We start from the raw sequence: 12785 nt of genomic DNA on the forward strand, positions 1-12785 counted from the left end.
ATTAAAATTATTAAAAGTATTTTTAATTAATAATTGATAAATAGTTTAATAATGCATTAAATATTGATTTGATATAATTATAATGAAGATATATTGCCAAATTAGTATTATTATATATTATTCATTTAGTATTAATTATAATATAATTATAATAAAATAATTTAGAATAGAAAAAAAATTTTATTCGTTTTGGAGAAAAATGGAGGCATGAGAGATCGACACGTCACCTTTAATAATTGGGGGAAAACCCAGCTTTAGTATATTAAGTAGATACTGAATATGAGGTGCACACTCACTTTATCAAATATTGTCGTTTTAAATTCAATACGGTCCAAAATAATTACATTTAAAAATATTAAACAACATATTAATTAACTTTTTTTTATTAATAACTAAATTAAATAAGAGAAAACAAGTGCAAAAAGAGGAATTATTTGTCAACTAATATCCCTTTTTGAGATAGTAAATTATTATTATAAGAATGAAATAATTTAACAGAGATTTACTAATCATTTCTTTAAATCACGTGTATAATGATAAAGACAAAACTGAACATATTTCATAAATTTAGTGATTATTTTACATGTTGTAAGGGCAATAAAGTAAATAGACAAACACTTACTTCACTTGTTCATCGGCGATTCGAAGCTACACACCACACACTGTGTTTTGTTTTTGCAACCAAAAAAAAGCCTCTGCAACCTTCAAAAATGGCGGCAGCCACTTCCAGAACCCCATTCTCCACCGTATCTCCATCTTCTTCCACTTCCTCTTCTCACTCCACCTTCCCAAACCGTGTTCTCAGATCCACGCTCCCATTTTCCTCCATTCTCACCAATAATAAGAAGCACCATTCCCTCAAAATATCAAACACCATCTCAAACAACCCTAAACCACGACCACCATCCGCTACCACCACCATCACCACCACCACACCAACCACCGCACCCTCCATCGCCACTCGTCCTCCCGCCGGCGAGCCTCGCAAGGGCGCAGATATCCTCGTGGAGGCTCTGGAGCGTGAAGGCGTCTGCATCGCCACCTCCGGTCCCGGCGCCACCAACCTCGTGTCCGGCCTCGCCGACGCGATGATGGACTCAATCCCTATCGTCGCCGTGACCGGCCAGGTTCCCCGCCGCATGATCGGAACCGACGCATTTCAAGAAACCCCAATCGTTGAGGTAACTCGATCTATCACGAAGCATAATTACCTTGTTCTTGATGTTGATGAAATCCCTAGGATTGTTAGAGAGGCATTTTTTGTAGCTACTACTGGTAGACCTGGACCTGTTTTGATTGATGTTCCTAAAGATGTTCAGCAACAATTGGCAGTTCCCAATTGGGATTTGCCTGTTAGGGTTGCTGGTTATGTTTCTAGGATGCCAAAGATTCCAAGTTTGGCGGAATTAGAGAGCGTTGTGAGGCTAGTTTCGGAGGCGAAGAAACCGGTTTTGTATGTTGGTGGTGGTTGTTTGAATTGTAGTGAGGAATTGAGAAGGTTTGTGGAGATTACGGGTATTCCGGTAGCGAGTACTTTGATGGGCCTTGGTGTTTACCCTGTTGGTGGTGATGATTCTCTTCAGATGTTGGGGATGCATGGAACTGTTTATGCTAATTATGCTGTTGATAAGAGTGATTTGTTGCTTGCATTTGGGGTTAGGTTTGATGATCGTGTAACCGGGAAGCTTGAGGCTTTCGCGAGTAGGGCGAAGATTGTGCACATTGATATTGATTCTGCTGAGATTGGGAAGAACAAGATCCCACACGTGTCGATTTGCGCAGATGTGAAAGTGGCATTGGAAGGGATCAATGGGATCTTGGAGGAAAAGGGGGTCAATAAAAAGAATCTTGGTCTTGAGGATTGGAGGGAAGAGCTGAGTGTGCAGAAGCAGAAGTTCCCATTGAGTTATAAGACTTTTGGTGATCTGATTTCGCCGCAGCATGCAATTCAGGTTCTTGATGAGCTCACAAATGGGGATGCAATCATTAGTACCGGTGTAGGTCAGCATCAGATGTGGGCGGCACAGTTTTACAAGTACAAGAGGCCGAGGCAGTGGTTGACATCAGGGGGTCTTGGCGCTATGGGTTTCGGCTTGCCTGCTGCAATTGGCGCAGCTGTGGCTAACCCTGGAACCGTCGTTGTTGACATCGATGGGGATGGTAGCTTCATCATGAATGTGCAAGAGTTGGCAACCATAAAGGTGGAGAATCTACCGGTTAAGATTCTGTTGTTGAATAATCAGCACTTGGGTATGGTTGTTCAGTGGGAAGACAGGTTCTACAAGTCCAATAGAGCTCACACATACCTCGGCAACCCTACGAATGAGGCTGAGATTTTTCCAAACATGTTGAAGTTCGCCGAGGGTTGTGGAATACCAGCAGCACGTGTGACGAAGAAGGAAGATCTTAGAGCCGCAATCAAGAAGATGCTGGACACGCCCGGCCCTTACCTTCTTGATGTGATTGTGCCTCATCAAGAGCATGTCTTGCCAATGATCCCAAGTAATGGATCCTTCAATGATGTGATTACTGAGGGTGATGGAAGAACTAAATACTAATGGTTTTGTATTATGGTATGCTTATTATCATAAATCTAAGTTTTTGACATGTTGTAAGCATCATAGTTTGTTGTAGTAAAACTAGTGCTTTGGTTAGCAACGTTAGTTACTTTCCTTTTCTTCAAGTAGTACTGTAGTAGTAACCAGACAGTGGCATGTATTTGTTGTATGTCATCTTTGTTTCACTCTTACTTTTTTGCTATGGTGAGAGAATGAAGTGATATTTATTAGAGTAAATATATTAGAAGCTTATATAAAATTTCGTATTAGCCTAAAACTTGCACGATTTCTTCTTTTAATGCTAGGGAAACAATAACTTAAAATTATTTTATTTAACTTAACATCTATAATTTTATGTATATTATATTTAATATTATTCAATTATTCTAGTAGTAATTAATCAATATAAAAATAAAATAAATAGTAATTAAAGAATACAAAATAATGTTTCTTTGGGCTATTTTGGTTGGGTTGAATACATGTTTAAAATTTACATTCCTTGGTTTTGATTATAACCTTGGAACTATGATGAGACAATGAAGCATTTTATTAAAATGGTATGAAGATGTCAAGTAGGGTGAATCTAATAGAATCTGTTTGCATTCATTTGGTAATAACAATATCCTCATTCATTGCACTATTTTATGAGGTTAGGACATAAATGGTCCCTTCAACATTTAATGGAAATCATGTCTTTTGTCTTCAAGCAAAACAAATTAGCCACTAAATGTTCAAACACTTTTGAGGCTGAATCAAGTTGCCAACACTGAATAGTGAATAATGTGTCACCTACCATGACCACTTGGTATCATGAATGAATGGTCATTGTTTGCAAATATGATAGGAATCTAAGATTGGTTGCTAAATCAATAAGCATACACGTGCATTTCCAAAACAGGATAAGAGCTTTTTGTGGTAGTAATTGAACAAGGTACCTTAGAATTCATATCAAGACATAATAAATCTTAAAAATCATTCAATTGTTATTGGAAAGGGTTGGATTTAGAATCCAAACTAAAGTTTGAATTAAGTTATTACTACTTCCATCAGTTGTTATGTGTTATTAAAATACAGTCCAAAAATAACACTTAAAAGAGTGAACAGAGCAAGTAACTAACAAATGCAAGCACAAATGATTAGAAATATAATATGCATCCAAACCAAGAATAAATGATTTGCTATCTGTACTTGTTATACTTTATTGAATCTACAAAGTAGGCATGGATATCAATTTTGCTCTCAATTGTTTCTAAATTATTAATCACAAAGTAAAGTACATCTTCTCACTCATTCAAATACCTGAGAAGAAGTAGCTGAGGAAGTATCAAAGGATTTCTTCCTCACCAAGAGGCAAGTGATGATTTTTGAAGGGTTGGAATGAGTGTTATCAAGGCTACAAACAACGAAATCTGGCCGGTGAAGTGCGAGCCGGAGACTATCCTTTCCGACCACCAACGCAGATGCATCAAGTAGGACATGCCAACTGTTCCTGTGAGCCTCAGAAATCCAATGCATTGTTCCATTCACATCTGCTAGAAAAGAGAACAACCCTTTCAAGCTGATCTTACACTTCCTCCTAAAGTTCTGGCTCAGCTGTGAACCCTTGATCCTCAAATCAAGCCAAGCTTTCGGCGCGAGAATCACCTTTGACTCCTTAAAAGAAGCGAATTCGCGTATGCAATCTTCTTCTTCGCCAAGAGTTGTCATGTAGTAGTTACCCTTAACAAAAGGGTAGCTTTCTCCAACCAACATCATAGCATCCTTGTAACTTGGAGTGAAGAGAACAAGGTACTCATCATCCGGCAAGCCGCAATGCTTCAAAACCTTGTTTGTAACTTGGATTTCCGGGATTGAGATAAAACTTCCATGGAATGAAGTTTTCTTGTTGAGAATGTCTAGTAGCCTCGACGGCTCCAACTGCGCTCGATCCATTTCAGGGAGATTGCTTCCAAACAGATACATAGAAGACTCTCTAGGAGTCCCTATTGGCGACTTTCCTCGATCATCTTGTGTGCATTCTGAAGGCTCCTCATTGATGATGAAGCTAGACAAGTCTATTCCATTTCCATCTCCTTGAATTAGGCCTCCATATTCCGGATACTTCGCGAGCACATATTGCTCAACATACTCCATTTCTTTCTGTGTGATCGGACCAGAAAATCTAAGGTCAATTCCCATAGTTGATATGGCCTCAGCTATGATATGAGGAGGAATCACTGCATGGCGTTTCTGTTTCCAGTACCAAAACCAATACAGAACCATTAGTTAGGCTTCAATGAACACAAAATTATGATGCAATACAACATTTAGAAACTAAGAATCTGATAAATAATTTACCTTTATGACCATACTGTTTGATTTAGAACTACTATCTGCTATTAATTTGTGTATAGGAAAATTCTTAGTTTCCTTGACTTCATTTTCCATAATCTCCTGAATAAGGTGAAAGAATTCAGAATTATTCAAAAGCTTTTTAGCAGTTTGAAATAGAAACTCACATGAACTATATAAAAACAATAGCTTTGAATTGTGAACACTTTACCTCAGATCCTCCATGCTCTGTGCTGTTAGTTCCCATAATATTAGCAATATCAATTTGTGATCATAAAAGTTTGAAATTTCTAGAAAATTTAATTACATTGAAATTGAAGGAGGTTTGAATAGAACATGAAAACAATCACTTTGGAAAATGAAGCAAGAAACAAGTGTAAGAATGTGAAACCCTAAAAAAAAAATCACTTAGATGAATCTAATGGCAAAATAATAAAGAAATCAAGTGAAGTATATATTTATATATGAGGTGATGATGAAATGGTGAATAGTTTTATCCTCTTGCACATTAATATTATTATTCTCAGGAATTATTCTTTTGTACCTATAATAATTAACATTATTATTTGTTATAAGAATTTAATTTCGATGTACTATTAGTGTAAAATAATTTTACACGTGCATCTGATAATGCAATGCCACATCAATAAAAATAACTGCATTTTTTATTGACGGTGTAAATAATCATTTAAAAAAATAGATATAATTATATAACTATATTACACTATCAGTGCATCAAAATTAATTTCTTATAACAAATAATAATACTTTACACAGTCGTGCAATCATAATAATTTTTTTGAATAATTATTCACACGATAAATATAAAAAATAATTATTTTTACTAATAAAACAGTTTTATATTGACTAACAATACATTAAAATTAAATTCACACTAAGCCTTAATTTAAAATTTGGACCTGGTTATTATTATTATGGTATCAATTGAAATTTAGAACAACACGTTAGGAGAATATTCTGGAGGTGCAAGTTTGGAATGGCAACAACATCACAGTATATAAAATTTGTTAATGGCAAAGAAACGTCAGTGTGGGAATTTTATATGTTGGATGGAAAATGACCATTTGAGAACCTTTTGATGAAAAAGTCAAACAAAGCCTTGCCTTCATTTTCATTTTGAATCACTTTGCTAAGCATAAGCTGGTTAAGATAATTTTTTTTACCATTGGTGTCTAAATCATGTTATTACTATTAGGAATTCTGATATAATCCAGGTTTGATTTGTGAATTTTTTTTAATGGATAAAAAATATCAGTCATCTATATAAGAAATAAGAATGTATATTTAAATATAAAAAAAACAATGTATTTATATTGAATTAAAAATAATTTTATACGTATACCTAATCTCGCATGGTCACGTTAACAAAAATATCTATATTTTTCACTGACATAAATGATACTCTTAAAAACGGATGTAACTGAATGATAATTTATATTTATAATCAAACTTTATAAATAATATAATAAATTAAATATATATGTAATTTAAATATAAATAAAAGTATAAAAAACAATACTGGTTGATTTTTTATATTCATGAAAAGTTTGACAAACCGGTAGAAAATGAATTTACGTATTATTTGACTGATTCGGTGCTAAATGCAAGTAAAGAAGAAATGAAATTTATAGAAACATTATTTGAAAGAATTGTAGGCTTGTAGCAAACAACCTGAACAAAATTAATAGGATGGAAATGTGATTAGGTAAAATATGAAATCACCTTCCACTCAAGAGAGGTTACGCATATTTAAAAATAAGGGTTAATTACGATTTTGTCTTTAAAGTATAGGTTAAAAATTTTTTTATTCTCAATCTTTTTTTTTATACAAAATAGTTTTTAAAATTTAACTTAGTTTTAAAATCGTCCTTACTTTAGAGACCAAAATCGTACAAAAATGGCGGCAGAAGCGAAGAGAGGTGGATCGTAAACAATTTCTTCTTCTTTTCTGTTTTTCTTGCAGGAGTAAAAACACTCTCTTTTTTTATTTTTTTTCTTTCTTTTATTTTATAATTTTTTATTATGGGTAATTTAATTCAAAATGTTAAATATTTAAATAAAAAGGACGATTTTAAAATTTGATTTTAAACCTTAAAATTAATTTTGTATGTAAAAAAAAGACTAAAAACAAAAAAAAAATTGTCTATACTAAAATTGTATTTAACTCTAAAAGATAATAAGACAACTTTTTAACATTACCAAAATAATTATCAACTAGACAACTCAAAAGAAAAAAAATATTAAAAAACGGTGGTGAATAAAAAAAATAAAGAATTGGCTAATAAATATCTTATAAGGCAATTTTTTAAAAAAGAATATATTCAATGAATTTAAAATATAAAAAACCTTGTTTCAATAAGAAATTTCTTTTTCTACTTAACCCACTAAACCCTAAACTATATTATAAAAAAAAGGTAATATAACATGTTGCCCACACCTCCCGCAAAGTAGATTGTTTTCCTCCTAAAACAAAACTATATTAAGTTATATATAGGTCTTGTAGGGGATTTGACCTTCCATATTAATTGTTTCGGACTTCGGAACAAACCAATTATAGTCTTCAAAAATTAATAAGAAAAAACCAACCAATACAATATAAATCAACATAATCTTTGCTAAGAAAGATGAGAATATGCCGCTTAGAGATGCCTTAAGAAGAAGACTATATATGGACAAGAACGAGGTGGTCACAAGTAATATATTTAATATTACCAAGTCACATATGCATTAACATAAAAACAATTTTGTGAGTGACGGAATGGTTCCAGCGGGCATTGTTGGTTGTCCACGGTATCTTTCTACTAATGAGATCAAGCACTACTTATTGTAGATGAAAATTTTATTTAAGTTTATCGATTGGCAAATGTATAAAGTGCGATTCAAATTCTTGTGTTTTAAGTGGACTAATAAATTAATTCTTAGGGTGTGTTTGGTTTTGCGTTAAAAGGAAGAGAAGCACGTTTGAGTGCATTGAACGCTTCCTCTTTTTGTTTGGATGCTTTTTTTTCTTTAAACGCCAACGTGATTTTAGGTTCTTAACGTGCGTTTATAAGAAGCTGGAAATTGTAGCTTCTGCGTTTAGATAATCACGTTAGGATTGGAATCAAGTCATGAATAATTAAAATTTATAGTTTAAAATAGTATTAAATAAAAGAGTACTAAAAGTATTAAAAAAATTATAAGTAATATAATTTAATAAAGTATATTTTGATATATATTTTTCATATATTATTTTTGTTTTTGATATAAAAACATATTTTGTCAATTTTTATATATTATTTTTATTTTAATAAGTAAATATTAATTTTATTATAAAATTAATTAATAATATTTATTTAGATAAATAAATTAAAATGATAGAATAATATAAAAAAATTATTTAATTTGATGTCTATTTTAGTAATTTTTTATCTAAAAGTAATTTTGAGTAGTGTAATCCAAACAATATTTACTTTACTATAATCTATTTTGATAAAAGATTACCAAACATAAATCACTTTAACACAAACTCACTTTTCATCAAAATCAAGTTTGCAAAATCAATTTTATATAAATTCTCGTTTACAAACTGAAATCCAAACACATACTTAGTAGTAGACATTATTGATTTGAGGTAGGCTCTATATTTAATTTAGAAATGATTTGGATGGTGCAATCAGCAATAGGCATTAGGCAATTTCTCCATTTGCTTTATTGCATTAAATAACTCAATTAATAAATGAAAATCGTGTGACTTTTTACTGAAAATAACGTACAATTTATTAGATGAATGCTAATGAATTCTAAAATAAATAGGAATGCAATGCTCTTTATAAAATAACCTACTATTAGAAGTAAAAATTAAATCATGTGCCCTTCTCTTAGCAAATTATTAGAATTTTATCTACAATACTAATAAAGTATTGTCTCACTAAATAGGATGACTACATTAATTAAACAATATCATTAAATTCTATTACATATCATGTAAATAGATTAATAATTCAAATTTAATATTTAGAATTTAAGATTTAAAATATTTTATTTTTTATCTTTAATAGTTAATTTTTTGTTTTTTTTAATGGGTTGTTGCTGTATGCACAAGACAAAATTTGAACTCTAGACACTTACTTAAACAGACGAGTGAACTGACAATTCGACCAACCCAAATTGATTATAGCAAATTAATTTTAAAGAGCATTGCACTTCTTATTTTCTCTTGTACGCAGTAGCATACGCCTGAAATACTATTTTAATAAGAAATTTACTCGTTCGTCTTCGTCTGATATAATTTTAATTGTTTCCAAGTCCTAACGTCTGTATAAATAGGGTATAATGTGACAGCAAAAAGTAGCTTACAATTTGTTCAAGAATCATGCTAGGAATAACCCTGGTCGTGCATCATCATCATCAAACCCAAGATTGCTTCAAAAAACAAAATGCATGGTTACGTTGAACTGTGTACCCTAAGAGGAAATTATGGCACTTCAAGATCAGAGTCACTTTCAATTCCACAAGATTCTGCCTAGAATGGATACGACCAATAGTGTTATCAATCACCAACCAAGTATCAATTTTCACCATAAATCATGTTAAACAACAAAATCATGTCTCTGCAATGGAGCTAGTTCCTCTGTCAACAGGAACGGAGCCAGTAGGATAGAAACGCGCACCTCGCATACTTTTTTGTATTAATTTATGTTGGAAGTAAAGAAATTATCTTAGAAATTATTCCAAAACAAGAACCTTCTTGTCTGTCTATTGTCTCCAAAGTCCAAATATGATTCTATGCTTAACATGTCTATCTCCTCTATCTCGGCACAATAATCAAACACTACCCTTTAGTCCAAACCTTGTCATTTTTGCAGAAATTAACCATATCCAAAATGAAAAGAAATTCCGACTCACAGAATGATTCCTAATACCTTGGGTTGAGAGATGTGTCAGCTCACAAAACTGCACTACTAAAAACATCACAAGCAAAATGAACACAAGTTTATTAAATTGACAGGAATAATCTAAGTATTCTCAATTCTGTACACTAGTGTGGATAAGTTGTCCGTTTAACATGGAAAAGAGCAACATTTTGAACCCTATCTAAATGTTCATAGCAGTAACTGAGTCAACCCTATATTCAAAATCTAGCTGGCTGGCGACAATAAACCAAGAAGCTGCACAAAACTTGGGCAGACCAACATGGGTGCTGAATAACTGCCTCACTCCTTGCTTAATGCATATACTAATACACACACACCTATTTTACTGAACTACAATTGTCTCAGGACAATATAAGCAACGATTGCTCTATATTTTATATCCAGGATTTGATTTGAACACCATGTTTCATCTGTTAATTGCATTCAGCCTCTGCTCATTGTAAAAGATTATGACATGTGCATACCGCAAAGGTGACTCCTTGAACTAGTCTATAACCTGAAATGTCACCCATTTGCTTGATCGCCACCTCCTTCCATGCGCTGCAAAGAATAAACAAAGGAAACACATTGAAAGATTTTACAAATTGATGGTTGGAATAGCTTAATTCTGGTGACTTGGCTGACAGTTCTAAAGAAACTATAGGAGCAATACAAGAATTAGGAAAAGGACTCACCATTCTTTTGCTAACATAAGGTTGTATGTTGAGTGGCATCTCAGATTGAGTTTCAACATTGAATAAATTTCGTTTCTCCTTCTCGAATTCTTTCCGGGATTCTTTTCTGCTACCGGATTGCCAGACTCTACCAAAATTAGGAAGCCATGTGGGATCATATTCATTTCGCACAACCTCTCCTCTCTTTTCCCTCTCCAGCTCAATCTTTCTCCTTTCTGCCCAAGCAGCTCCAACTCGCTTTGGATTCAATTTTTTGGACTTCCCAGACATGTTTGAATTGGAAGCTACACCTCCTAAAACAGGTATAGAATGTATCTGAAATCCCTCAGTTGCTTCAAACCATGGTGGGGGTGCTCCAGAATGAACATTTCCACCAGCATTTTCGGAAGGCACAGAAGAGATTTGGGTGAGCATCTGTAGACCTAAAAATGCAGGACCATAAGCAGAAAACACATCACTCAAGCAAGTTAACCACACATACAAACTCCTCTATGCTAACGCTCCATAAGAAAGTTATAATGCCATAGTAAGTACATAACTTTTTTGGTGTACAGCATAATCTTAAATATATGCCATACGCTCTGCAATTTACTGGCTATAGTATTATAAGAAAAGAAGCAAAATAGCTTTGATACATATGTAGATAAGTACCATGATGACTGCTCTCTCGGCTTAACATTCTACCGTCTAACACCTGATACATACAGAACCAAATCCTTTTATAACTTATAAGCGTTGATGTTAGAAACAATATTTGTAGACACAATATTAAGAGACCAACAAATGGAAGAATCAAGACAAGAATATTCAAAATAAATATATTCATGGATTGGCAAGACAAAACTTTTTCTTTCTGCAAAACTCAGAGAATATTGATCTTGCAAACCAATGAAGTTACCAATCATTGACTTCGAATATGAGACACAAATAGCTAGATTCGGATGAGAAACAAATAAGGCCTTAAAAGTTAGAATAGTAGAGGAAGAAGACAAGGAACTAACCCCTTTATTACCGGAGAAATGGCTTTTCTTGTCAACTGAGACACAATATAAGCAGGCAGAAGATAAGACCCAATTTTAAAAAATCTGATGTGGATAATAGTTGTAAGGGATACAGAAAGAAATTTCTAACACACAGGATATCCTTACCTACAAAATCCTGCAAGGCAAAAGAATTTTCACCAGAGCACGATGCTTCCAAAGGTACCACAGACGTAGCGTAACCTAAAACACCAGCATTGTGAACTCCAGAGAGTCCCGATATCTGATTCTCATTTGTATAGTATTGTAAAGGCAAAACATCATTTGAAGAAGGATATGATTTAACGGAATGGGAATAAACATTTTCAAAACTATCAATATTTCCATTGTTGGGTTGATTATGGATATCACTTGAAGGACCAATCACAGCTCCACGACATCCACCACTCCCCGACACAGCTTCATTTTGCAGAGCCTCACACTTCTTCTCCCACTGCAGTTGCAAAGAAACAAACAATAACTAGCAATGAGAAATCACATTCCAAAATCAACACATCCATTACATTCTAATTCTAAAACTGTTAGTAATTTGTAGTTCATGCCAATTCATAACGGGACCAATTTGGTGTAAAAACAAATTTATCAATCACCTTAGCAACATCATCATCAGAGACCATAAAAGCATCCAACTGATCCACCGAGCCACCATTTTTCCAGAAGAAGTGCTTCAAATTCTTCACATGCTCAGCACTCGCAAGGTGATGAATTCCATTAGCACTAACACAATATCCACGCGCCACACATTCAATTGAATTATCTAAAAAAAAAAACAACTCAAGCAATAATCCTACAGCTTCGAATTTCAAAACGCAAATTAAGAGTAAATAAAAATAGGATCGAGTTTTGGAAACTGGCGGTTACCAGGCAAAGGAACTATGGAGCTCAACGATATCAACGTCGCAGAAGACGCACCAGAACCGGTTCTGAGAAGCAAACTGAGGAGAGAGAAATTTAGGGTTTTTGAGGAAGAATCGAACGTCGGTGAGCTTATTGCGGAACCTGGAGAGGAAATTGGAGAGTGATTTGTTATGGTTGGGGAAGTACTTGTGGCGGAGACCTTGGTTGTGATTCAGCTTGCATACTTTGCAGAATTCGAACTCGTTTTTCTTCGTCTTCTTCTTCTCATTCTCATTGTTGTTGGTGGTGGTTTTTGACGTCATTTTACGGTTCGTTATTCTGTTACTGACGCTCTCCAATTGTTCCCCACGGCATCGCCACCGAAACGCACCTTCTCTTTCGTCGTTC

General features: G+C 33.7%; 3 protein-coding genes across 3 annotated transcripts; 1 reads left to right on the top strand and 2 right to left on the bottom strand.

Moving 5' to 3' along the window:
• Positions 1-632: 632 nt before the first annotated feature.
• On the top strand, positions 633-2795 carry LOC107463554 (acetolactate synthase 1, chloroplastic). Its single transcript, XM_016082361.3, has one exon. The coding sequence runs from the start codon at positions 711-713 to the stop codon at positions 2556-2558; it is 1848 nt and encodes a 615-aa protein (XP_015937847.1). The 5' UTR covers positions 633-710; the 3' UTR covers positions 2559-2795.
• An 896-nt stretch (positions 2796-3691) lies between these two features.
• On the bottom strand, positions 3692-5313 carry LOC107463627 (uncharacterized). Its single transcript, XM_016082453.2, has 3 exons — positions 5101-5313; positions 4896-4991; positions 3692-4787 (listed from the first exon to the last, which is right to left on the bottom strand). The coding sequence occupies exons 1-3, from the start codon at positions 5134-5136 to the stop codon at positions 3846-3848; spliced, it is 1074 nt and encodes a 357-aa protein (XP_015937939.1). The 5' UTR covers positions 5137-5313; the 3' UTR covers positions 3692-3845.
• Positions 5314-9893: 4580 nt separating this feature from the next.
• LOC107463610 (TITAN-like protein) lies at positions 9894-12779 on the bottom strand. The gene is made up of 7 exons (XM_016082438.2): positions 12402-12779; positions 12131-12257; positions 11649-11973; positions 11502-11536; positions 11152-11194; positions 10501-10922; positions 9894-10366 (listed from the first exon to the last, which is right to left on the bottom strand). The coding sequence occupies exons 1-7, from the start codon at positions 12698-12700 to the stop codon at positions 10331-10333; spliced, it is 1287 nt and encodes a 428-aa protein (XP_015937924.1). The 5' UTR covers positions 12701-12779; the 3' UTR covers positions 9894-10330.
• Positions 12780-12785: the final 6 nt, after the last annotated feature.

The sequence above is a fragment of the Arachis duranensis genome, chromosome 8 (assembly GCF_000817695.3).
Source record: "Arachis duranensis cultivar V14167 chromosome 8, aradu.V14167.gnm2.J7QH, whole genome shotgun sequence".
Lineage (NCBI taxonomy): Eukaryota > Viridiplantae > Streptophyta > Magnoliopsida > Fabales > Fabaceae > Arachis > Arachis duranensis.